Raw genomic sequence first — 27,067 nt, 5'->3', positions numbered from 1 at the left:
CTCTGAAATAATGGTTTCTTTCGGTCATTTTTCATTGGTGGAGAATGAAACCATAGTAAGAAAAATTTACAAAGATGTTGCAGAAGGCAACAGTGTAGCAAATTCATTTCTTAAGCATGTGTAAGATTTTTTGCTGCTAGATAATTTTTTTTTTCCTTGTAGGTTTCTGATTGGGAGAGAGAAGCCAGGGGCTGAGAGTGAAGTAGCCCGTCTCATTAGTGAGACCTTGGAGCAAGAGAGATGTCTGTACGAGCAGCACTATGTCCATGATGATACAGAGCAGGTAGAATGTTGTTCATGTTCTGCTGATGGGATAAATGGGGGGGTTTAATCAAGCGGAAACAAAAAAAGTGTAACACAGGCAACTTGTTAAAAACGGGAGAACAAGCACTTCATGCACTGCTGTTATCAAGGCACAGGATTATTGCTTTATCACTAATCCAAAATATACCTTTAACTGTCAGCTGCTTGTGATAGTTCTGTGCGCGTCTTTCTTAGCTCTGTTTCGTGGAACTTTGAAGGTGCTTGCAAATCATCTTTGACACTTACGTAGGTATAAGAAATTAAAAAGTAGTAATAATTCATCAAGAGAAGTTTTGCAGCTGGTTGGATTCCTTGATGGTATGCTTTGGTTATTGCTACTGCCATAATGCAAAAGAGTTTGTATGTGATAGAGAATGTAATGATTTTCTCATTTTGTCAGGATGATGACTATGATGAGGAGGAGGAGGATACATACGAGTCACATTTACATGGAAAATCTGTAGAAGTTTTTGATCTTCCTGAAAATGAAGATATTGGCTTACTGCTGGATATGGATTCAACACAGTCTCTTCTTAAATTTAAAGAGGTGTTGTAGCAGTTTCTTAATTATTCTTCGTGATGCACTGGGGAACATCTGAGCCTTGTAGGATTTCTTCATGTTCCCCCTTTTTGCTTTGGGTTTCTTCTTTTTTGAGTGTCACCAATAAATATCTCTGGTAAATGTCCATTGAAATGTAGGTCTTTTGTAATTTTTTATATCCAGTTTCCCTATGCATATTTACATTAAACAATCATTTGATTTTAATGAGATTTTAAAAGCCCTTGGAAACAGATGGTAGAACCCAGCCCCACCTCTGTCCTTGTCTATGTCTGAGTGTTGCATTAGATAGATAGGCTTCTTCCCTTAGTTCTCCTGTGGCCCATTGGCCTTTGCATGTGTTTGCTGCCCAGTAGAATGGCTTTAGCTGCAGTGTGCAAATATGCCTGTTTTGAAAGGTCTCAAGTGTTGTTGTGAGATGTTTTTCAGCAAGGCAAGAAATACGTATCTGATTTCTTGGTTTAGTCCCTGCAGTCTTCTGAGAAATCTGTGTACATAAAAGCACTTGATTCTGTAGATAGACATATTTTTGGCTTGGAGGATATTTTTATGGTGTGTTTTTTGGAAGGAATGGATTTGTAAACCCATTTGTAAACCCAACAGGACATTCCAGGCTCTGAATCACAACTTTGCATAATTGGAAATAGTGCGGTTCTCTTTTCCCAGGGTTTTTGTGAAGGAGCATATTTGCTTTATTCAGTGCTTTGGGATTTAGTCAGGGACTTAAATGGTACAGCCTTTGACATTTAGGAGTCCAGGCTTCTCTGGTAGATTTAAGTGCCTGTCATTTTCACCCTGGGAGGAGAAAAACATACTGCGAAGAAACTGTTTTATCAGATGCTATTTGCTGCTATGTCAGCTTACTTTGGTGAAAGATTGGTATTTTACAGATCTCCTAAGTTTGTTCTCTTGGTAACATTGCTGATGTCATTGAGGAAGTAGAAATTTCAGGCTGCTGATCTCTAGAGAATATTTCCAATTTTTCTAGGTTAGAAAGCATAGCAGCAACGTGAAGCTTTTCGAGTGCTGTATTTACTTGGGATACAATTACAGTCTCATATAGAATCATTACTGTGCTGTTACTGACATAATCTAAATGAAGAATAGTGGTGGATTCACCAGTTTTAATTTGGGTTTGGTGCCATCTGCCTTGACAAAAAAGAAAATCTCCACAGGGTTACAGACAGAAAGCGAGATACAAGGAACAATTAATACTTGTTAAAAAAATCTCACATTTGGCTTAAGTGTAGTCTTTTTGATTTCGAATAGTCATGTGAAGATTGGTGGTGTAAAAATGCATGGCTTAATTTTAAAATAGAGCCAGCACATTTATTTTAAAGTGCTGATTGTAAAAATACTAAGTATTGTTAAGTTTTTCCTTTATTCTGTGTTCCAACTTGTCATCATAAATGCTTTGCTGCGTTGTTATTACCCTGGCACATTGAAACATTGCTGTAATCTTTTTGGCTATCCTAATGTATAGACAATGATGGGAGATTTTTAGGATGGTTATGTACTGTGGAACTTGTGTGAGGTTTGAGTAATTTTTATTTTTTTTTTAATAAAAGCTCATGATTACTTCTCTTGTAATTGACAAATAATTACATGACTTTATGCCAGTCAAACAGTGATTTGGAAAGGGAAAGAGGGAGTCATGGAGAAATACTTAAAACTACCATTTTCAAATGTAATTTTGTATGTGCTTATACAATTTGTTTCATTTCTTCCAGCTACAATTAAAACATGCAGTAACAATAGCTGAAGTGAATCAACTGAAGGAAAAAGTAAGTTTTCAAAGAATATTAATATTGGTAGGGTTTTTTATTGGGTGGTTTGTTTGGGGGTTTTTTTGTTTATTTTTTGTTTTGTTTTGTTTTTATGGCTACTGATTTTACCAGGAATAGGCTGTATGCAAAGGGCAGCAATCCATTTATGCCTCAGGCACTCTCTACTCTGTGTTATGCTAGACAGACATTTCTTAGCTGAAGAGCTATGCTCAAATTAAAAATAAAATTTAAAAAAATAAATCAGCCGAACAAATAAAGCCCCAGAAGTCACATAAAACAACTAAAAGAAATCCTCCAAGTCTCCACTTTAAAATGAATCCTTCAGTATTACTGCTTAGAGTAGCTGAATACAGTGGAGAGCTGTATGAAACAGCTCATTAAAAAAGATGAGAACATCATCAGTGGATAGAACTTGTCTTATTTGAGAGTAGATCTGACCAGACAGTGGTTTCTGGCTGTCTTTCTGTTACCAGAAAGTTATCCTCTTTGGCTCCTCAAATTTCTGACCTGGTCTGGGCAGGGTTTTTCCAGTAGTTTTGGTTTTTGCTGAAGATTGGTTTGGTGCCTCTGCTTATTCTGAGAAAGGATTTCTTGTTATTTTTTGCTTTTTTTTTCCACTGATACAGATTTATATATGGCCTTTTTCTGAAAATACTGTGTGTGAGCGAGCAGCTTTTTTTATTCCATTGCCCTTCTGTGTTGCCTTGCTCAGAGATGCATCTCCTAGGACAAGTTGCGGTGCATTGCTGGGACCAGGTAGCAAGTGAAGAGAGCAGAGTGCTGCAATTGGCAGTAATTTTCTGTAGCAGTGTCTGTTGGGGGATTTCATGCACTTTGCAGTTGTTGAAGCGAGGCAGGCGAAGCTACTTATGACAGTTCCCTTTTTGATTTCTGACAGCGCTCCTCCTCTTTCTAGTATTCTTGGTATGTGGCCCAGCTGGATGGCACAAAAGGTGTTAAAAATGTTGATGTTAGTAAATTAGTTCTTAAATTCTTGGTCCTTTCGACATCCTTGTTCGGTTGGCAGGTGATCTTAACTGGTTTCAAAAGCAGTGATTTATTTCCTCAGTGTAAGTGGTGTCCCCAAAGCAGGAGGCATGGACAAACTAAGCTGTATCTTGCCTGTTCATTCCTCCAAGGCCTGGAGAGCTTCACGTGTTAACATTCCTGTGTGTGATGTGGCTGCTGTCAAGCTGAAGGGGTGGCATCTCCACATCATATTTAGTGGTTTTGTACATGAACTCAAGAAATGGAAACCTTGCACATGCCATCATTGATTAGAAAGACCAATGTCATATAAAGTTACCAGGAAAGATCAGCTGGTCGTGTTATCTTTATTCAAAGAGCTGGTGGTAACAAAAGAGTAGGACAGGGAGCTTGTCTTATGCAGGTTAAGATTCTTTATCTGCAGTTGCCTTTGACAGTATTCAAAATAGGCCTCTCTGGAAATACTAAGATCTGGAGAGATCTTGAAAAATACAAGCTAATAATACAGGTCTTGGTCACTTAATCTGTCTAGGAAGATGCAGTACCAGTGAGGAAGCAGTAAAAGACTCTTGGGTTTCAGTTCTAAACTTGCTTGATTAGCAGGGGTTGAAAGAGTTGATGTGATTACTTTAAAAGTTGTGTCCCGTTTTAATATTACTGATAAGTATATAATTATTACTAGCTATTCTCTTCTTAAACATGTATCAACAACTGCTTTTTATTTCACCTTTTAGTTTAGATTAATTTGTTAAGTATTAATCTTTTCAGTTAAAAGTTGTTGAAGCAGAAAAAAACGAATGGAAATTTAATCGAGCCCAACTCCAGCAAAACTTGGATGAAAGCAGAGAGAAAATTAAAAAGTTAGAGACCTACTGGTTAGAGGCACAAAATTTATGCAAAACAGTAAATGAGCGTCTAAAAGAGACTCAAGAACAATGTGATGCCCTTGAAAAGAAATACAGCAAGGCCAAGAAATTGCTTAAAGACTACCAACAAAAGTAAGTACCCCAAAATACCAGGTCTCTATTTATTGCTTGTATGTTTTGTGCAACTTGGGGAAAGCTGCCAGCAATACCTAGGGGAACAGAATTTGCTTAACATACTTTTCATTTATTAGAGTGCAGGGAAGCTGTGGGCTGTAAATGATCAGTTATTCCACACCTTACATCACCAACTTCTGGAAGGGTTCTTTGAAAATCTTGCTGCTGCTTTTGATTCACAGCTAAGGAAAAATTCTTTAATATTTCAATGGCAACGTTTTAAAAACAACTTAGTTTAAAAGCTGTAATACATCCATACTTTTTGGAAGAACTATCTGAAATTTGATATGAGGTGTTTGGCCGTACCTCTGTGCAAAACCCTCAGCTGTGACTGACTTCAGTGTTCCAGATAGAGTAGGCATCAAAGGATATTTAATAATAGCCAGATACATGTGATTTATTCTGAGTTAGGGATTAGATCTTGTAGGAGGAGTAAAAAGAATTTTGAGAAAAACTGAAAGTTTGGGGATATTCACTAGCCCACTAAAACGGCAGCATGAAAACGGTATCTTCAATCTGTTAAAGGGTTTGGGTATTTTAGTAGAAATAATATTTATTAGATACTCCTGCGGGGAACTCCAGCACTGTTGTGCAGTAGTGTCTAATTGTTCTACAATCTTCCCTCTTAGCTAAACAAGAGGTAATTGCACAATACTTGTAGATGTGTCCTGATAATACAGAACACAACTGTTGCTTTTGGTAGTTGCTGTAAGCGTATAATACTCTTGTTCCTGATTTCTGCACTTGCTACATACTTTTAAAGGCAATTTATTATGATCTTTTACTCTGTAGTCCACATCCAGAAATGTTCCTTTTCACAGTACGTTTTTGTGCTGTTTGAGCTTTTTAAAGGTCTCCTTTCCCCTCTCCTCCCAAGCTTATCCGCATGGAAGTTCAAAAGTACGTGAAGATGACTGCTAACATGCTACTTTCCATTCCCTCACTGTTTAGCAAATTCCCATTACTCGTTTGACTGTCCCTGGAGCTTTTGCATCTGCTGTAGATGTTTTATGCTTATTTTCTCGTTTGGTATGTCATTCCATATGGCACAGGCAAAAGCAGCTTATATTTTTGTTTCCTTCTTGTAGTCATTGTTTCTTTTTGTAAAACACAGCCATTGCAATTGCTGTAGGATGAACTAAGTAGAAACTTGAACTGCAATTTATTTTCCTACAAAGAATTTTGCCATAGCTTTTGGAAGGAAAATACCCTGTGTGTGCATGTACCTTTGTGGAAGAGAGTAAGATGTAATGATTGGAGTCGTGCATGCATTTCAGGCTTAAATGCATATGGAACTTGCCACTTCTAAAATGAGAGATGATTGTAACTCTGCAGAAAAAGTGCTGCCACACATACTTTTTCTGCCCAGAGTAAATTACAGTCATCTGTACTTTCTTTTGAAGACAGTAGGGGCATTCAACTAAGTATGTCATTTTATGACATTATAAGGTTAATGAATCAGTTATACCTTACGGACTGATTTTGTCGCCATTCACTAATGGAATGCTTAGTAAATGCAATTGTGCGTATTTCTATTTAACACATTTTTCTACATTTCTGTACATTACTATTTCACAGACATGTATTTATTTCTTTCACCAGAGAAATAGAATTTATGAAGAAAGAAGAAGATCATTCAAAGCTACTTGAAGAGAGAGACCAGAAATATGCAGAACAACTGAAAATATATCAGGAAAAAGTAAAGTAGTATTATATTTTGAAATAACCTTCTGCATTCTTGGAGACTTGTATCTCACTTCTGAATTTTAATTCTTGCAGATTTCAGAGCTTGAAAATAAATTAAAAGCTTATGAGAAAATGCCTTATGTGCTTGAAGGTAGCAGTTTATTGGAAGATGGCTGTCAAAGTCCAGGCCTATCTAATGAACAGTCAAAGACAAAAGAAGACAATGAAAAAGAAACCAAATCAATAGAAGAAAGAATAAATTCTTTAGATATGCTGATTTCTGGTAAGTGTATTGTAGTATTTTTTATTTGCACTTAAGGAAAATTAGGAGGAGTTATATGTGTAGTGGTTTTTTGTTGTTAAGTGAAGTGTTTGCTGTTTCATGCTGACTGGGTAAATGTTTTAGCTGAGTCAGTGTGGATACTTGAGTTTAGATTCCCCCAACATTTTCAATATTGTTGTAATGTAGTTCTTAAATGTTGTGAAAAAGAGGAGATGGATGGAGAGACAACTATTTTAACTGTTCTTCAGATTCTCTGTTAGTGAAACTAATAGTGGGACTAAAACACTGAGATATGTCAGTTAAAATCCCATTGATTTAAAGCTATAATTTACAGTAAACTTGCTTGATTTTTTTGTCTTGTAATTTTCTGCACAGAATGTTACAAAATATCAGAGGGAGGTTCAAAGGGGAATAAATTTTTTAGATAGTTGGTAAATGCTTACCTTGTAAAGAGTTTGCCTTAAGGAATGAAGCTAGGAAAGCACATTTGGGGCACTAATTTTCATCTATTTGAGAACAGAATACAGTTTGCAATCCATAAGACAATTATACTCTGTTAGATTTTATTATTTTTAATTGAAGAAATTGGATAAAATTATATTTCAAATTAAATAGAAATCTGTATTGCAATGTACAGTAGTCTAGTATAATATAAGAAGTATTTTCATACAATAATAATGAATAGGTAGAATAATTCTGACGTAAATTCTGAATATTTTTCTGAACAGTGGGTTGGTGAACTCGCCTATGAGTTTTTGCTGGGTTTTTTGTTTACTTTTTCTTAAAAGTATGTGTTTGTTGCAGATTTTGATGCTTTTGTTGGGGATACTCCCAGATTAGACACCAGTGCCCACAAAGCAAAAGCTCAGCTTGCTTTGAAAGTGAAACGCCAGCCACCTTCTCGATCAAAGCTGAAAGAATCTCTTGGGGGTGGACCACAGACTGCAGATCTACAGGTACTGACACTGATAATCATGTACTCTGGATACTGAGCATGGGTTGAGTTTTATCTGTATTTGCCATTATAAGTGTTCTCCATGCCTCATTCAGGCTGTGCCAAAGCGTCGTCGTCTTACGCTGCATCAAGTAGAAAAGCCTTTTAGGGTTCATAACTTTATGTGAACTCTGGGTCTTTTTGTGGCACAGTTAATTTGAAGTTAGCAAAGAACTATGCAAACTTGTTCTTTGCTACGTCTGCTTGCTGAAAGATTCTGTGATATGTTGTGAAATATACAAATTTATCCTGTTATTCCTTCATCTGGAACGAGTTAATTACCAAATTTCTTCAAAAACTAAAGAGTTCTGAAATGCTTCATTATTCCTAAGTCATCATTTGAGTTCGCAAGAAGCGTACCAGTAAAATATTCTCATGTTTCTGGAGGACAGCTGAAGAATTGAGATATAGATAGTCAATATACGAGAGAGCCTGTCATAGGAGCAGAACACTGAACTAATTCAGTTAGACTGAGACATGGCTGCATTGAATTGGAATGGCTAAGGTGTACCAGAACATTTCTGATTTGCCTGGAAAAAGGTTATTTGGGATGTGCAGAAAGATGTGTGTAGAGGTTGGTAACAGCATATAAAATCAGATTCATGTGATTCAGATGGTTTCCACAAGTATGTAAGTTCAGAAAGTTTCCTGAACTGAGGAAATCGGCTTAGCACATCCTTCCGCCCTGGCAAAAGAACAGACAGTAAGTGAGTATATGTCATGTATATTATAAAATAACTTTCAAATTTATTGAAGGATGAGGATTCAGAAGACAGTGTTCCCAACAGAGAATCTTCCACTATGTACCTAACTAAGACCTTAGAAAAAAGTGAAAAATTACCTCTCCCCTGCCTGGATGACACAAATCAAAAGAGTGAAAAGCCTGAGAAAAGAGAAAGCACCGAAAGTCCTCTAGAGTCAAGTCCTTCTGCTTCCACACACTCTTCTCCAGTACACAAACCAAACAACGAAAACAGCACAACCAGCGCTCGTTCACCTCCTCCTGAAGGGATGACTCCAAATTCTCCTCAAGGATATCTCAAGAATGTTAAGCAAAGAGAAGCAAAAGGGAAAGGGAAAGAAGCGAAGGGTAAGACTTAAGGTTTTATTATTATTTAAATTCTTTGGGATTTAAGTTTTTCAAATTTTAGATGTAATCAGTAAAGGTCCTAATACATTTTTGCAAAACAGTAGCCTCCTAAGTGGCAGTGTATTGGAGAGCAAGTCTGACGGATTTCCTGATTCCCAGAAAATTCATTGTTGGCTTTGTGCTTCCAGACATTATCCGAGTGTTTAAACAAGATACAGATTTTGAGTATTGTGGGAATTACTGCATTATTCATCATGCTCTCTAAGGATATTTGTCACTAGAAAAGGGTTAAAGGTATTATAATCGGCCTAGTCACTACTAATCATTATTTGATAGGAATAGTTGGCATTTTTCTTATGAATAATTGAAAAATGGACCTAATGTAATCTTTTAAATGTTTGGTATTTTCTGTAATCAGCTAGTACAAATGTATAAAGACAGATAACTTGCTGTCTTTGCCATACAGCTCAGACAAAAGCATTCCTTTAATACCCTGAAACAGGATTTGTTTTATAATGTCCTTATTTTCTATGTTTCTATAAAGTCTCAAACAAAAATAGTCTAAAAAAACCCCCAACTTATTAAGACACATACCTAATACATATGTGATTTTGCTTTCTTTTCTGCAGTTTTTTGTGATGGCCAAAGCATTGTAAACTTTTTTTTTCTAAATTGGCCCCTGGAATTGCTAATTAATGCAGTACATGAGGATTAGTATTGAAAGCTTGCTCTTTGTGAGCAAAATGACACTAAATGCTGTTTCTGCTAGATTGTTACTTTCTAACTGTATTTAAATGTCTGCTTATTATTTTATTGAATTAATCCTTTCTATTACATTTGAATCCATTCATGTATCAGTCTGTATTTTAACTTACTGTGCCGTGTTTAGGAAATTACTTCTTTTCTTAAAATACTACCTCTGGAAACAAAGGTTAGCATTAAAAGTAATTCTTCAGGTTTTGTATTCAAGTTGATAGGAAAAATAACCAGTTTAACTGTAGTTATAATTTATTGGATGTTATTTATTTAGAAAGAGTGCTTAATTAAGTAGCTAAAGTTCTAATGTTGATCAGAAACTACTGATCAGATATCAAAAAAAAAAAAAAGGGGGGGGGAAACTCTTTGACTATCCTGACTGTCAGGTATGTAATCTTTGAGATAATCCTTCCTGAAATATATAATGGTTATTTGCTGATGGAGTGATGGGTAGTTGACCTTAGTTTTGTGTACTAAACAGGAATTTTTGTTTCTGTGGTTCTTGAAGGAGTCTGTGTATATCATAGCAGGAGTTGTTTTCAGGGTAGAGTTTAAAATTTACTTTGTATTCCAAGGAGTGAACTACATCTCTTTCACGGGTAGCTAGGTTAGGAAACACCCCATTTGCAATACAAAATATATTTCAATTATTTTTAAAAAATCTAGTGGCCTTAGAATTTAAAAGTGAGTACATTTGGGACTTGCAGTAATTTGTCACAGTCCACTGAGAAGAGGTCATGTGGTGCTTGTCACTTAATTTTGCATAATTATTGAAAAGTTGGTATTGAACGTGCTTCCCAAAAATTGGGTCCTAAGATGTTGTATTCCAGTTCTGAAAAGAAGAGTCGTGGAGGAGCTTCAGAGTCCCAGTTGTTTCCTCAGAACAGTCACAGTTTGTATGCCATTTCCAGCGAGCTCAGCTTGGCAGGAGCTGCTGCTCTGCAGGTACTGTCCAGCACGTTGGTTAGGCACACCCGGGGCTGGCAGCTTGTGTGCGTGTGCTGCAGCTGGCCTGCAATAGCTGCTGAACCAAAAAGGAGCATCTGGAATGCTTCAAGAGTAAGAAGGAAACATTGAATGCTATATTTGCTCAACTGTTGCCTCAAAAATTCATTTCTTGCATCTTATACTGGTTATGTGGTTGTGTGTTTTGAAATTGACATTTCGCCAAAGAAAGAGGTTTTTTTCTTAACCTGGCATTTTTGTAATTTTTGTCTGTAATTCATTAGAGCAAAATACTGTGGTAAGTTTTACCTTTCTGTAGACAGTATAAAATTATTCTTTATCAAAAGGAATATTTTTGAATGGCTGTCAGCAACTGTTATGTTGCCATTTTTCAATGGCCTGGTACAGCCAGAATGATGGGAAGATGCCATAGAGAATACCTTAGGCTGGCTGCAGTGTCTTCAGTTACTATCTGTGTATGGAAATGGGAGTTTTAACACTGTCACCCAGGTCTTAGTAGCTGACTTACTAGCATCATCATTTGTAGCTGAAAATTGCAGCTATTTTTACAACAACATTTTTATTTTTCACCTCTCTATGAAAAACAGAAGAAAGAAAAAATGAAGACAGGACAGCAGAAACAAATGAAGGAATACCATCAGGGAAGTCCAAAAGGAGATTTCCAGATTTTGGGTAAGATTTTACATGTGTTCTTTTGGAAATAAGTGTTGTTCTGTGTTATTCTTGAGAATATTATGTTCTCTAAATAAAACAATGTTGAGGAATCCAGTAATGCTACTTCATAACGCCTTTGAAGACAGGGGTAAAGCTTGTTGAAGCCAGCTAACATTAAAGACTTAGACTGGTACTGCAATAAATGCATCATAATGTATAACATAAAAATCAACTGATTTTTCACACTGATAGTGTAGTTAGTGACTTTGCTCAAGTTGCTGTGCATTGCTTAGGATTGTTAATGTAGCAGTAAAACTGTGGTTTTCCTCCTGGTTGTATCTAGGCTTCTTTAGGCATTTTCTGTATTTTATTTTGGTTATCTGTGGCTTTTGAAAGGGTGTCATGATTCTTAAATAGAACATGAATGCTAGAACTTTTTTAATTGCATGCATAATCTGCAAATTATGCTTTGTGTAACACTTTAAATATGGCTTTTCGTAACTGTTGAAATCAATGTAGAAACTAACTTGCTGATTTAAAGAAATGTTGCACCAGGTAAATGTAAGTGCTTTATGAAATTTGTGTTTTTTCACTTCAGTGGATTGCGGAAATCTGGGGGCAAGGGTAAGAAGCAAGAAAAAGAAAATCTAAGAGGTTCACTGGATAGCAGGTAGTTATTTTGTTAGTTTATACATGCACGCTGCATTCCTAAAATTTGTAACCTAAGGATTTCTTTAAAACTGTCATTACTGTTTGATCTTAAAGTGCATCCTTGTATAACAGTGGCAAAATTCTGTGAAGATTTCATGATACAGAGATGAGCTTCTAATCTCACAGAAGAGAGTAGAGGAGACAACATTAAAAGTGTATTTTGCTTAGGAAGATGAATGTTGAGTAAATTAAGTTAGCAGTTACTTGAAATTGTTAAATTGTGTGAAATACTGCAAAAGGTCTTAATTTTGCGTTGTTAAATAACTCATTTTGCATGGATATTAATTTAAAGGCAAGTATCAGTTTCCATTTCAGGTATCACTTGTACTGTGAAACTGGTAAAAATGAGTGGTGTGTTTTGAGTTAGTTCTTGTTTTTAAGGGGATGGTTGTGTGTTTGAGGGATGGGATGGGGGTTTTTGCTGTTGTTGTTTAAACAGAATTTGATCTGCTTATCTCAGAGGTTCCCGAGAACTTTTGGATGACTCTGGCAACAATCTATCTGCATCAGATTCAGATTCCCCTGTTCCTACTTGCATGCCTTTCTCTTGGTTTGGAGACAGCCACAAAGAGCCTCAGATTTCAACTAGCAGTCTGCAGGTTACTCAGAGTGGGCAGGATGGTTGTGAGCACGGTCAAGAGAAGAACAGAAGCAAGGTAAAGATGACTAATTTGTGCTTTAAATATTTAAGTGTTCCATCTTGATAAAGTAAAGATATCAGTGGTTAGTACTTGGAAGCCTATATGGCTTAGTCCTTGACCACATCACCTCTTACAAACATTGCTGGAGAAGTTTGAGATAATACTACAGCTCTTCCAAGCAGGAATTGTGTGATTGTTGCTGTTTTCCTCCACTTTGCTTGAAGCATCAGTAGAAGCTATTCAGGCTGAAGTAGCATCTAAGGAAGAATCACAGGGCATGCTTTTTCACTGACGGGTAATTCTAAAAGTAATGCCAGTTCCAGCATAGTTTTAAAGGTCAAATCTGTTTTGTTTTCCAGAGTAGTTTGTGGAGGAATTGTGCATAAATAGAGGTCGGCTGTCCTAACAATTGGCCAGCCAGTTCTTACCGTACTGAAATGTAGGGCTGGAGTACCAGACAGGTGGAGGAAGATAGCATCCTAGTTCGCATTAAAAAATGTAATATTAAAAGCCAAGAAACACATCTATGGAACGCTTTCTTCCAGGCTTCTGAGTAACTAATAATCTAATAATTTAGAACCTTTTAACCAGATCTTGAGAGTGAGGCTACACAGTTCAGTCTATAACCATAGTTACCATCTTTACATTTTAAAGTATTTGAAAGAAACAGCTTTAGAAACTAAAAGGTGTAATGTGCTGTATGAATATTTGGTAAAATATTTTTCAATTTAAGACTGTTCCCAGCAGTTTTACTGACTTTATTCTTGTTTCCTTTGGATGTTGTGAAATTGAAAATTACAGTTACTTCAGTAAGCTGGGTTTATTCTTGAATTTCACACTTTTTCTTCACTTTGGATGGCTAAAATACCCTTTCATGTTTTGCTTTTCTTCTGTGTTGTTAGAAAGAAAAGAGTTGTATATTTGGAAGAGAAACTTGCCAGGCTGTAGTTCATGAAGTCACTGATATTTTGCAGAGATTGCAGATAAGAAGGTTGCTTTCCATGTTTCCAGGTGGTGATTGCACTAAAATGCTATTGTAATATCTTTTTTAAAAATACTTTGTTTCCCTAGTGTAAATCTACAGTCCCTGTGATAGCAGTAGATTGTCTGCATACTTCATTTTTAAAAATTAAAGGAAGTGGTTTTAGAGCTATGCAATCTTTTTTATAACACAGGAACTTAATAAGAGTAGGAATTCTTTAATCTCTGAAGTAGAGCAGTACTTCACAAAATACTGCCCACTGTGCGTCAGTCTTGTGTATTTATAGCTCCCGCACTGGTCGCTTCTCTTGAAGCATGCAGTGGCCAAAAGATGTTTCTGTAAATAACACAAGGAATTGGAAGGTATAGGCATGTACTTGGATACAATTTTGGATTAAATAGGAATGCATGGTTGGTCTCTTAATAGGCTGGTCTCTTGATAGGCTGTAGTTCATCTCCTAATAGGCTGTAGCAAAGTTATCAAGAGGTGTTTCCTGTATAGATAAGCAATCAGTGGGTTTGTCTTTTCAAAGTCATTCATCTAGAGGAATCCATTGGTCCCCTCTTCGTTGCTCCTTTCTATCTGATTTGAATAATTTTTATAAGCATAGTAGAAGTCCCACTGCTGCATTTCTACTATAAGCACCCGTAATGTGCTTAAGCAGCTCTTAAAGTTTTCATATACCTACCATGTACACATAATTTTGGCAATCAAAAAGTTACAGATCTTACCAGATTGAATGCTGTCTTCCTTTCCACATTATTCTGAAGTAATAGTCTTTTCTTGTTACTGGACTATACTTACCCAAGATGATTACCACTTCAACCTTCCAACTGGTTTCTTGCCTGCTGGTTTGGGGTTTTTTTGTTTCCTTCTCATGCTCCAGTATGTAATTGTTGCTGCTCTTTTTCTTAGTGCCAGTTGCAAACCAGCAGCTGGAAGATTATGCAAGTCTCCAGCTATATTCCTGCTTAGTAAAATGGTAGAAGGCTGATCCCATTGAAGAACAGATTCTCATACATTCATTAATCATAAAATCAGTGTTTTCCTCTCCAAAGTCAGGCTGTTTACACTTTGCAGTGTTTGGGGCCTTTTGTAAACATGGTAATGTGGCAGTTGTTGCTGCTTCAGATGAATGACTAATTGCTGGAGATCTGAACTTAGGGTTGATAATTACATTTGCACAGTAACAAGGCTTTGGCTTGTTTTGCTATGAAAACACATTAAAACTGACAGAGAAATGTGCTTGACCACTCAGAAGTGAGTCTTGTTATTAAAACAGTATAAAAGCAAGGGACGAAGTCATCTTCCCAGAATTCAAGGAAAGAATACTCCTTTTTATTGATATTAAATCAAAATTTATAAATAAAGCATTATATTATAAATATAGCAATAGCATCTATTCCTTCTATGTTTGTAGTATCCCACAGGATCATGTGACAGCATTTCTTAAATAGGAGGTAAAAGTAGAAAGCCTAAAATAAGAACTTGGTCATGTAAAAAATCTCTGTGGAACCGAGTCCTTTGCATTGTGTATAATTTTCGTGGTTGGGTTTTAGCATTGATGATGTAAGGAATATAATTACATTCCTTATTACCTGGTCTCACAAAATTTGCCTCTGAAAGTTGCTGCACTTAGAAGGTTTTTATTTTCTTAAAATGGTTCTGAAGTTAGTTTTAAACTTAGTTTGACAAAGTAGCGAGTCAACTTCTTGATCCTTGTGAAGACAAGAAACACAGGAACTAAAATCCTTTGTGCTTGCAGAAAGTTCTTGAAAGTTAGTCCCTTGACATAAATCTGTCCCATTCTCTGATACAATATACACACACATGCATAGTGTTTACACTAATTTTTTTTTTCCCGGAATACTGCATAGCTTCTGTAAGCATGTATGCAGTCTTTCATTTTCAATGCAGGGAAGAGCAGTGTGGTATAAACTATATCCTAGTACCTTAAATGATAGGAGGCATACTTCTAAAACCTTCTGTCCAAATTCTGTGCTATTCAGGAGTCAAAAATCTTTGCAACTGGCTCTAAATGCTTAAAAAGAAATTACTCCTATAAAATGATTGGGAGCAGGACGAGGAGAAAACATTACAACTGGTGCTCAGATGCTTTACTTTTGGCTATGTTTTTATTATTGTATCTTTTTAGTCTCGTTTGTCTGAATTGTTCTTGATTTTCTCTGTAATGGTAGAGTGAACTGAGGGTGACTAAAAGAAAAGGTCTTAAATAGATTTTCAGTTTGGGTTGAAGTTAATTTGAGAATTGGACTAAGTAATTCTGTTGTTTCTGGTAATAATTTTTATATCTAAAAGACTGAAGAAGACCCTAAAATTTAATGTCATTAATAAAATAATCTACACGGTAAATAGAACACCATTTCTCAATCAAAAAAAAGTACTACACGGAAGTAGCAGAAAACCTCAAGTTGTTGTTTGGGGGTTTTATGTTTGTTGTGTTGTAGTGGTGATGGCTTTTTTTCTTAAGCTTTGGTGCAGTGTTTTCAAGGGTGAAAATGTGTATCAATAATTTAGAGTATAAGGGAGTGCACTTACAAAACAGAAATAGAATAATCCAGAAAACTGAGAGTTCAGGTGGAATTGAAATCAGAACACAAATACAGAAGTGGTAAATGAAGATAAGTGCAAAAATGTAGTTCTCTTATATGAGCATAACTAACTGAAGAATAATATCTTAAAGATCAGCTTAATTTAGGATCTCAGGTTATTTATGCACATAGGGATGTGGTATGGCATCCTTACAAAGTGTAATTAGTTGATTAGAGGCTTACAGAAGCGGACATTAGAGAAATACTCGTAAATAATTGCTTACTGTTTGTAGGCAGCAAAGAGTAGTGCTGAGACATAAATTTAAAAAGGCAAAAGTAGCAGGCATGTTTTTTGCGGAATTATTTTTCACTCACTAAAGAAAAATATTTTCAAGGTCACAAACTGAGTTGGAAATGGAGGGAATCAACAGAACACTACCTTCTGAAACACACTCGTAGTGTTTGTGGAGGTTTCATTTTAATAAAAGTTCATCATGCTTAAGTCCAACAAATGCTTTTTAAATTGCTTCTCCCACAGTGTGGTATGGCTGCTGAAAAAGTAACTGATGCACTCCCTTGTGTATTTTAACACCATTTCAGGTTATGACTGATTCTCTGCACAAGTTGCTCTTACTGAGGATATTGCTTTAAATTTGTTACTGTGTTTCTGAATTCAGAAGTACAACAAGTCAGATGCTTGACGTAGTTAGCACATTTCGTAGGTGTTCTAAAGGTAACTGAGTCACACTGTTTTTTGAAAAACAAAAATCAGAGTTACTAGAATGTCACCTAATGACCTGCTTTTCCAAGAAGTGAGTTAATAAAACATTATTTCCACTTGTTTGCAGAGTAGAATTGTCATAGATGATACATACCATAGCAAGCCAAGTTGTGAACTTTCAGGGTTAGTGACAGAGCCAAATCTGTCAGGTCGTTCACACACTTTAACCTTCTCTTCAAATGAGGTGAGTTTCAAAGTGTGTATATGTGTGTTGTTATGTTGTTGTTCACACTACAGCATGTTTAATAGAAACAAATGTGTGTAATGTGAAACTAGATGGCTGTTCCATATTTGAATGTTGAAGAACACTGTAAAGAAGATGTTAACGAATGAAGGACATGCACTAGTGGATGACACATCAGCCTATGTGTTCTGATCCTAGTTATATCACAAAAATCGGAATGAACTCACTGATCAAAGTTTTTAATTTTAAATATAACACCATTCTGTTCCATTAATTGAAAGCAACTTCCTTGTTGAATGAAAGCTGCAACATTTTTGACCTCGCCTTCCCTTCTGTGCAGGTTTTACAATAAAATTTCATCTCAGTAAAAACAAACAAGAAAAAAGGAAAAAAGTCTGAACATGATGGTTCTGATATGTTGGTAGAAATAAGACACCTGAAAGTGTGTTCATTCCCCTGGAGAACTAATTCCTTTGGCTACAGCTGAAACCTAAAGTCTACGCTTTGGTAGCATTCTGAGATACTCTCGTTTGGTGTTTGACTGATGGCGTTTGACATCTTAATAAATTAAATCCTTTCATTTAGAAAAACTGAACATAGTTATCGTACGTAAAATGAATTAGAGGGCTTGTCAGACTGGTGACTGATGAATGTGACAGGATTTTTATTAGCTGTCTTAAGTCAGTCCTTGGTGAAAATCTTAAAATATTCTAGTAATATGTAGAAAATCAGCGTAGGCTTACAGACAATGTTATAAATTCCCTGATATAAAAATCTGAGGTGTCAAAAATCATATAACTAGTTTACAGGTTGTAGTAGTGGATTAAGTTTGTGCAGATTTTTTTTGGAGATAATAGTCTTGGATCTAATTAAAAGCAGAGGAACTCCAGTTCATAATCTATCTTTGCAAGTACTCCCTGCAGTTTTTTTGAATGGGATGGTTCCTGAATGGGATGTGTTTCTAAAACTTTCAAGAAGTATAAATTGTAAGGCTTTATTAAAGATGTCTTCTTGAATATTGTTCTTTGATCAGTATTACAAACTTTCAGTAAACTTCGGGTTCTAAAGCTCAAATGAAAACAGTCTATTACTAATTGTCCATGTGTAAAGTAATGATGTAAGCCTCTTTTTGTTATATAGATGAGTTCCAGTATTCTGTCTAGTTCATATGCTACTTATTGTCCTGGTTTTGCATGACCAGTGAAAGCTGTTTGTGCCTTTTCAGTAATTACACTGAGTATCAAGTGTCTGCTCTAAGGAAAACAAGGAACAAACTCTGTTTTCTCATTTGAAAAGCTGTGTGTGTGAAGAAAAATACACACTTCTGTTCTTGGGCTGTTTCAAAGTTTGTAATCTGGGCTTGGGAAAAAATAAGTAATCAGTTTTATGGCAATTTGGGGTATTTCGAATAACAGAATAAATTTTGTTGGAAAAGACATCTGAGATGATCAGGTACAGCCTATGACTGAATACCACCTTGACAACTAGACCATGGCACTGAGTGCCACATCCAGGCTTTCCTTAAACACTTCCAGGGACAGTGACTCCACCACCTCCCTGGGCAGTCCTTTCCAATGCTTAATCAGGCTTTCTGTGAAGAAAGACATCCTGATGTTCAACCTGAATCTTACCTGGCTGGCTGAAGACTGTGTCCTCTTGTCACTGAGTGCCTGGGAGAAGAGGCTGACCCCCACCTGGCTAACTCGCCTTCCAGGGAGTTGTGGAGAGTGATGAGGTCCCCTTGAGCCTCCTCTTCTCCAGGTTAACCACCCCCAGCTCCCTCAGCTGATCCTCACTGGACTTGGGCTCCACACCCTTCACCAGCTTCATTGCCCTTCCCTGGACACGCTCCAGCACCTCAAAGTCCTTTCTGAACTGAGGGGCCCAGAACTGGGCACAGCACTGAGCTGTGACCTCACCAGTGCTGAGTCAGGGGGACAGTCACTGTCCTGGCCCTGCTGGTCACACTTTGTGACACAGGCCAGGATGTCCCTGGCCTCCTTGGCCACCTGGGCACACTGGCTCGTGTTCAGCTGCTGTCACCCAGCACCCCCAGGTCCTTTCCCACTGGGCCACGTTCCAGCTGCTCTGCCCCCAGCCCGTGGCACTGCATGGGGCTGTTGTGGCCAGTGTGTAGGACCCAGCACTTGGTCATGTTGAACCTCAAGCTCTTGGTCTGGCCCATCGATCCAGCCTGTCCAGGCTCCTCTGCAGGGTTTTCCTACCCTCCAGCAGATCGACCCTCTGACTAAACTTGATGTTGTCCACAAATTTACTGAGGGTACACTCAGTCCCCTTGTTCAAATCACCAACAAATATACTGAACAGGATCCCTAACTTAAGCTTTTAATAATTTCTGCCTGATGGTTGTATGCAGCAGGAATCGTGCTAGCCAGTGTAACTCTGCCTTTCAGAGTGAGCTGTTGCACTCTGCCTTACAAATCCTGAAATTGTTGGGCAACTGGAGGTGGAAGCACCTCTTAGAGACATAGGGACAGCACTGAGCAGTCTGCCTCTCTGCTGGACAGGTGCTCACGGGCAGTTTGGGGATGTGACTGCCTGGTGAGAGTTCAGTTGTTAGCAGCCAGCTAGTTACAGCAGAGGCACTTGGCTCACAGATGGTTAGCAAGCTGGCTGGGTAATCCTTCTAATGTTCTTAATATGTTAAATGATGTAGTGGCAGTGGTGTTTTCTTGGGCTTTATATTTTTATCTCCAGAGCCTTTATTTGCTTTCTGAATCACATGCATTTTTATGCAGGAACACATGGCTTTCTCATGCTTCCATACTTTGGAAGTAGTTTTAGTTCTGCTTTCTGAATTTGCAGCTGATGTCGTGTGTAGTGGCTGTTTTGGGGACTCTAAGTTCACTGTACAAACACAGTCTGGAATATTCCTTCTGCCTCTGAATGGACATTTGAGAAAAAATGATGTGGAGATATTATTTAATACCGATAAGCCTTACTCCAAAGTTGGCATTCCTCATCTTATCCTTCTACAGTTTTCCTTTTCCTGTATTCTGAAAAATAGTCACAGATGCTTTTCCTTGTGTAGTAGTGAAAAATTCAAATTTTACAGCATTAAATATCTGTGAGGAGATGATGTCTATGTGTTTTAACACAGATTCTGATGTTGCTACAACTTCTGGTTTCAGGGTTCTGTCTTTACCAATATGAAGTAGAAGGAGTTTGTTAGCAACTGATGATGCTGAAACCCTAAGCTGCAATTCATAGCTAGGTCTGGAGGATTCCTCCGTAGTGCAGGCTCTAATCTGTGCTGCTTGGACAAACTGATTCAGAGAGCCCCCAAGATTCTGTCAGGGGATGGCAATTCTCGGATGAAATGAGAGAATCTGAGTCTCTTTCTTTTTTGACAAGAATACATCTTCAGATACTTACACTCTGAAATTACAGAACGGAAGGTTTTGCATGGCTTGCACAGATTCAGTAAAACTAGAGGGAGTTCCAACTGGAATAAAACACTGTACACATTTTTTCATGTAAAGGAGATACATAGATACACACACACAACCACCTTAAATGATTAAAGTAGGTAGATATATTAAAAAATACATATGTGACAGTATGTATTTTAATATTTCTTGTGGCTGATAGACCATACCTGAGATACAGGTCCAACTGAAAATGCAAAGTGTTTCCCCTTTTTTATGTACTGTTCATGAACACTTGCTAGTATGAGACAAAGTTGCCAGTATACTTTTTGTATTGCAATATCAGGTTGGGGAATACTGTTATGTAAAATTATTTAAAATAGATGTGCATTTTAAAATTCCCTTGGTAATTTGTCCAACTAATTTTCTCTGTATGAAGCATCTCAAGCTTGATGGGTTGGCTACAAGACTCAGTGCTCCAGTTGTCTTGATAGGGATGCTGTATAGAGCACTTCAAGCCTAACCTCTTTAGAGCCCTTTGCTGTTATCTTATGCAAATTGCTATTCTTCTTTTGCTCATCAGTAAGGCAGATGTGTTTGCACTTGTTGTAGCTACATAAGCATTTTGGTTTGGATAAGGAGTTCATTTTTGATGTAAATATTCTGATTGTTCTCGCTTGCCTTACTTTGATTTATCTCAGAAATCAAATCAGATGTGCTCCATCAGTGGTCCTGCTACATTGCAGATGCTAGTGGCCATTGAGTCTTTGTGATCAGACTAGAGCTATTTGGAACTGAAAATCCTTTGGAATGCTTGTAGTGTGGATTTTAGGAGCTAAGCACAAACTGTTTGGCTCTACAGACTTTCTATTTATCTGCATTACCTCTTAATGTAGCCACCATCCCTTGTTTCACAGACCAGGAAAAGCAAAACCATTTTGAATTATGTTGTCCTTTACTATATTGGAGATTTGATAATTTTATGTTTCCCCTCATATATGTCTTCCATATTGCATGCTCAGATCCATTGTGTTGTATCAGATCATGTGACAGGCCTACATCTCACTATCTTTGACTTGTAATCACCACAATCATTTTGTTACATCAATCAACTCTCCCAAATATTCAATCAAATTTGCTGGATTTTGTGAGATCTCTTTGGCTGGCAGCCGTAGTTGTTCACCTGCGACTTAAAAGGGTCATCTCTCAAATCCATAACTAGAAAAGTCCTTTTTTTCCACGTTTTCTGTGTACAAATGCATGTAAGGCTTGCTGGAGAAGGGGAACATATTTTCTGCTGTTTGCAGATATCTTGGATGAGTGGTGGAAGCTGCCCAGTGGAGCAGTCTGTGAGTCTAATGCAGCTCAGTGATGAGCTAGTGAGAGGTGATTCTGGATAGTTAAAAAACCTTCAGTTAACTGATGCTACTGATTCAAGTACCACCCTGGAATTTCTTCCCTACAGACACTGAGCTCTGTTGTGTAGCTTTTCTTTGGTGATGAAGTAACAGTGCTTCAGGACAAACAGCAGTACTTTTTCCCCTCAGAAGCAAAATGAAATTAAAGCAGGGTGCCTCAAAAGCTCTCTGAGCCGGCAAAGTGTATTTTCAGTGGACATCTTCAAGCTCCTGTGTTTCTGAAATAGTCATCCTCAATTTGGGCAGACCTCCTAAAATGTTGATGTAATAGCATTAGCTCAAAGAGTGAGAAGTCTTCTCTTTACAAATGTACAAAATGTAATAAAACTGTACTTAGAACACTCACCAGATTTACTGGCTACTAGAATTGCTTTTATTCTGGATTTCCATCACTTAACAATAATAGTAGAGTTGAAGCGCGTGATAATTCTTCATGCTGTGTAAGGTAGCATCCAGCATTAGGATAGAGCTACCGTAACCAACTAACTGAGGAAGTGTCTTCATTGTTTGGCTAGGTCCAATTTACCATTTATGTTCTTTGTTTCTGACTTAGTTTGTGTTGAATGTTGAAGTGTCTTGTTTATAGTGAACTAGGCAAACTTATCTCAAGAACTTGACTTCTGGAGTAGAGCATGTTTAAAAATGCACTTGGTTAACCAAACTCACCTGACAACTGGAATTCAACATACACTCAAGTAAAATATTGCTTACGGTGACTTTTCTCAATTGGTTAGGCATTGGATGATGAATTTACAACAACAGGAAAGCAAAATCAATGGCACAGTAGACCTATTTCTGAATGGACCACCCAGCAAGTATGCCACTGGTTAATGGGAATGAACATGGAGCAGTATATTACAGAGTTCACAGCTATGAACGTAGATGGACAGCAGTTGATGCAGCTCGACAGTGAGAAGTTGAAGGTATGTGAACATCCCAGGATGCATTTTTAACTGTATAGGTTTCACTGCTTATTTAGATATGCTTTAACCTACAAAGTCCAATTTCCTGGGTTTGCGGCCTTTTAAGGGATAGAGTTATTTGCTCTTGTTATTTTGAGTTGCTTTTGAAATATTCGGAGACTGTATAGTTAGATAGTAATTAGTAATTGATTGTAGAATTAAAGACAGGCTGTTTACAGGCTGTTTATAGCCAGAAAAATAACAAATATTGCTTCCTTGTTTGTATCTTAACAAAATTAAAGGAAACATAATTGTCCAAGGATATATCTTGGAGTCACCAATCTCAACATAAGGTCATAGCAAAACAAGCTCCAGCCAATTCAAATAGAATTGTAGGATTCAGGTTTAGAAATCTGTTTCTTTGACATTTCCTCTTCAAATGGGAAGGCTAAAATCCTATCTAGTGACATTTAAAATATATCAAGTGTCTATTCCTGCTGAAAATACATATTCTGAATCTTTTGAGCCATTTCTTGCCATTTTACACCTGGAAGCTGTGGTGTATATGCTTCCCTTATAGTGCAGATAAATTCCTGTAGTTTTGCTTTCTTGTTAGATAGACACTGCATTATGGACAGGCAAGATGTGCAGCTAGAAGAGGTTCATTGGTCTATTGTGGTGCAAGGCAAATGATTATTGATGATCAATAGCAGAATTTGCAGGGCTTATGGGGGAAAGGTGTTCTAACTCCAGTCTCTGAAATATACCTGCATTTTATACAGACGTGCAGCACTAAATGTCCTGTATTTATAAAATGTCATGGGCACAGAGAAAATGCCTGTGAGTGGCCTGTCAAATGACAGTTTCCAGTTGTGGGGCCTTGAACGTTGATGCCTACAGCTCCATGTTGGGGCTGACACAGCGAGTGCGGTCCGGCACTTGGAATCGCCTGCTGCCACCTGCCGTTGCCTTCCTGAGCCGCTTCTTAGTAACACGCTTTAAAATCCTTATAATTAAAGATAGGTACTGAGAAAAAATTCCTCGTGTACAGAAAGAGCTACAAAAATATCCGGAGACTACTACCTGTGATGTTATTTTCTGGAAATTCTCACGGCTTTACATGTTTGTAAAATGCAACACAAAACTGTTACTTCACAGCTGAACAGTTTGCCTTGGTTTCCTTACCTACGTTGTTACCCAGATGATTATTTACAATGTTTTTGAGGCCCTAAGTCTTTGTTTTTCAAATAAACAGACTATCGTGTCGAAAAGTGAATAACACTTTCTTTCTTTGTTAATGCACAAGTACTGTTGACAGTGCTGTTGAAAAAAATTACTGATGAGGTTTTGTTTTGTTTTCCTCCTCCAAAGGCTTTGGGAGTTTCTAGTCAAAATGACCGATCAACAATAAAGAAGAAAATTAAGGATATTAGAAAAACACAGGAAAAACTGGAAAAGCAGAAGGAAAAGGTTCAAAAGAAGGAGAAAGAAGTTCGCAAGACTGGGAGAGTGGTGGCCACTCTTGAATCAAGCTGCTAAAATGACCATTTTATTTCAGTGCAGACTTGCCTAATCCTGAGGAAGTTCAGCAGATTTGTATATAATTGTACAATTGAGGGAGGAGGGAAAGTGCAACAGTTCAACGTGGTAGGTGGTTTTTTCTTTTTAATTGTGGTCCCTCCCCAGTACAGCCCAATAAAATGAAATAACGTTTTCAGTATTTTTATTTCTAGTTGACTCTGCCTGTACTAATAGACAATAATTTAACTTTCTGCCTTAAGTAACATTTCTGCTTCTAAGGTGTCATATGCCCTTTTCATTGAAATTGATGTTTGTGAAAAGTAGAATACTGTATTAAAAATCATTCCAGTATTAATCAACTAGCAATTGATAGCGTTGAAGCTGATAGAGGGACAACAGAAAAATCCTGCCAACAAATTCAGTCTCTGACAGTCTGTTTATCTGTTGCAACTAAAGATGTATAGTAAAAATTAAGTTTAAGAAAACTGTAATGTCAAATAATTTAAAAAGAAAGCATGTATTTCAAACTTAGGATTATTTTCATTCTTGTATTTCTGGAACTTCATTCAAAGGTCACTTTAGTAGTACATTTTTTTTTAATTCCATGTGTTGCATTTTACTGAGAAAATAACAAGAAATACTAAGTAGTTTTCACAAACTACAACTCCTAAGCATAATACTGAGTTTTCTGTACACTGCCCATATGGTGTTGGGACAAGGTTTAAGCCTATAAATAAGATCCTTTTTAACCTATTTTTCCTAAATAATACATAGTTTTATAGATCTATGCTATGAATAAGATCAATTTGCAGTACATGTATTTCTCTTTTCTACATGCGACAAGATTTTTTGTGGACCAAATTTATATATTTGCTAATTTTAAACAAAACTGGTTTTCAGACTTAAAATACTGAGGGAAGAATTGTAGGAAAAGCGATCACTGACGCACTGGTTTCTGCCTTGTATTTAAATGTTCAGTTGTAGACTACAGATTATTTCACTTTAAAGGAGGATTTGATTCTTGAAATAGTATAGAACATGACTTGGTGTTTTGTATATTTACATACTCTTTTTTAGAGATACTACAAGAGCACTTCCTAATTTAGATTATTATAGACTAGATTAAATATCAGTTCCACCCTAGAATGGACTAGAACAAAAGTTACATAGTTCGTTTATGTGGACCAAGTTCTCCTTTAAATCTTATGGACTGTTTTTCATTTTAATTAAATGAATGAACTTCACTGTTGGTGTTTCACATTTATTATTTTTTTGTATAAATGTCTTAAGAATTTCAGCAAAAGGACTGTGTGGAAATGCTTCTGCACACTAGGCATTTCCAAAATAAAGTTTGCAAGTCTTGGTAATAAGTACTTTTTAAAAGAGATTATATTTCAGTTTTCTGCGGCCTTTGGTCAAGATTTAACTTATTTACTTTGTTTACAGTAGCTTTAAATTGTATGCCAAACTTACAGACCTTGAGCCCGAGAGGAATACTGCCCTACTGATGAAAGCGAAAGGAATGAGAAGTATGGAATCATCAAATGCTCAGGATCTCCCACGTAAAACCACCCTTTAATTAATTCAGTGAAGAAAGTTGAGTGTTTTAACAGCTAGAACACAGACTATTGCTAGAACCCCGTATTACCTTTTGCCTTTATGCCTATTGCTGCACCCTGGGAAGAGTTTTTTGTGAAGGAGACTAGTGGAAATAATGGTTTCAGAGGTTTCCCTGTGTGCAGAGCTGTCGCAGGTAAGGAGGGGCCATAGCAGGGATGATAAATTCCCCTGGCACCTGAGCCTGAGAACACTGATTTATCACAGCCCATAGCGTTTAACATCTGGCCGACATTGAACGAGAAGGCCGGCTGCACAGAACGAGCTCAGTACCAAGCTACACAATCACCCAACAAAGTTTCATTTTTACAACAGGTTTAATGAAGAAATCAAGCAATTCTTCAAAAATTAACACAAACCAAGATTAATTGCACAGTGCAAGAGAGCTAATTTGCATACAAAATTATTAATCTCAGCATTTTGACAGTATACTACTTTTCTGTAGTGATTCACTTCAACTTAAACCAGTGTGCTCGCAGTGACTTCAGTATAGTATTGAAAGTACTAAATACAAATTTGTCTTCTGCACTTCTACTTAAACCAAAAGTTACCAAAGATCAAAATTTTAATTAAGATTTAATATTGTAAATCAAAACACTATGCATTTGTGTTTTCACCACAATCATCTGGGGTGGCAGGTGAAGAGGTAACTGCAAATAAAATTATGCAGCAAGTTGCTCTAGTAATCAGAATTCAGTTAGTAGTTAGCTGAGAATGTGTAATATCTAAAATACTTAATGGACTTTGTAGAAAACAGCTTTTCTTCAGAAATACCAGTTGTAGTTGTCCAGTGTTACTGAAATCAGTTGAGTTAGTTAAAAGATTTAAAGGCTAGAATGCTCAGCTTCAGACCTGAGTTTTTAAAAGCCCTTGCTGTAATTTTCAGCTTTAGTTTAGCAAAAGCACTAGCTGCAAGTGTCACTTCCAACATTTGTACAGGCCCACTGTGGCATTTCTCACATCCTCTTGCAGGGCCAGAGATGAGAACAGCTCTCAGTTCTCGCTTGTAGCCGTGCAGATTGAAAGGTGTGCCAGTTACCACCCTGCATCCTCGTAAGGAAGAAAAATAGGGGCTTCAAGGTGCCTACAAGCTTGAGTGGAATAGGTAACCCTACTGTTCTGATGGCTATTAAGACACAATAATCCTCCCTCAGACTGTCAGTTTATCTGTGTATACAGCCCAGTCTGTAATGCACTTCTGTTAGCTACATCAGCTTAACCAGGGTATAAAACCATTTCATTGTTTTGCAGAAATTGATTAGGG

The 27,067-nt window shown here is 37.1% G+C and overlaps 1 protein-coding gene across 6 annotated transcripts in view; it reads left to right on the top strand.

Moving 5' to 3' along the window:
- Window positions 1–25,544, top strand: part of LOC120755186 (neurabin-1-like) — a 41,311-nt gene extending 15,767 nt beyond the window's left edge. For 5 of the 6 annotated variants that reach the window (XM_040069850.2, XM_058421367.1, XM_040069854.2 and 2 more), the window contains exons 6-19: window positions 163–283; window positions 704–850; window positions 2,593–2,646; window positions 4,405–4,634; window positions 6,279–6,375; window positions 6,456–6,645; window positions 7,450–7,601; window positions 8,396–8,729; window positions 11,039–11,123; window positions 11,704–11,775; window positions 12,277–12,472; window positions 16,840–16,956; window positions 22,498–22,686; window positions 24,037–25,544. In XM_040069850.2, coding sequence (XP_039925784.1) covers window positions 163–283; window positions 704–850; window positions 2,593–2,646; window positions 4,405–4,634; window positions 6,279–6,375; window positions 6,456–6,645; window positions 7,450–7,601; window positions 8,396–8,729; window positions 11,039–11,123; window positions 11,704–11,775; window positions 12,277–12,472; window positions 16,840–16,956; window positions 22,498–22,686; window positions 24,037–24,204 — 2,152 coding nt within the window. In that variant the 3' untranslated portion in view covers window positions 24,205–25,544. The remainder of the gene's footprint in view (window positions 1–162; window positions 284–703; window positions 851–2,592; window positions 2,647–4,404; window positions 4,635–6,278; window positions 6,376–6,455; window positions 6,646–7,449; window positions 7,602–8,395; window positions 8,730–11,038; window positions 11,124–11,703; window positions 11,776–12,276; window positions 12,473–16,839; window positions 16,957–22,497; window positions 22,687–24,036) is intronic. The other variant, XM_040069855.2, reaches the window with a different exon arrangement.
- The last annotated feature ends 1,523 nt before the right edge of the window (window positions 25,545–27,067 follow it).

This window comes from Hirundo rustica, chromosome 7, assembly GCF_015227805.2.
Source record: "Hirundo rustica isolate bHirRus1 chromosome 7, bHirRus1.pri.v3, whole genome shotgun sequence".
NCBI classification, from domain to species: domain Eukaryota; kingdom Metazoa; phylum Chordata; class Aves; order Passeriformes; family Hirundinidae; genus Hirundo; species Hirundo rustica.
This window is presented reverse-complemented; position numbering and strand designations above follow the sequence as displayed.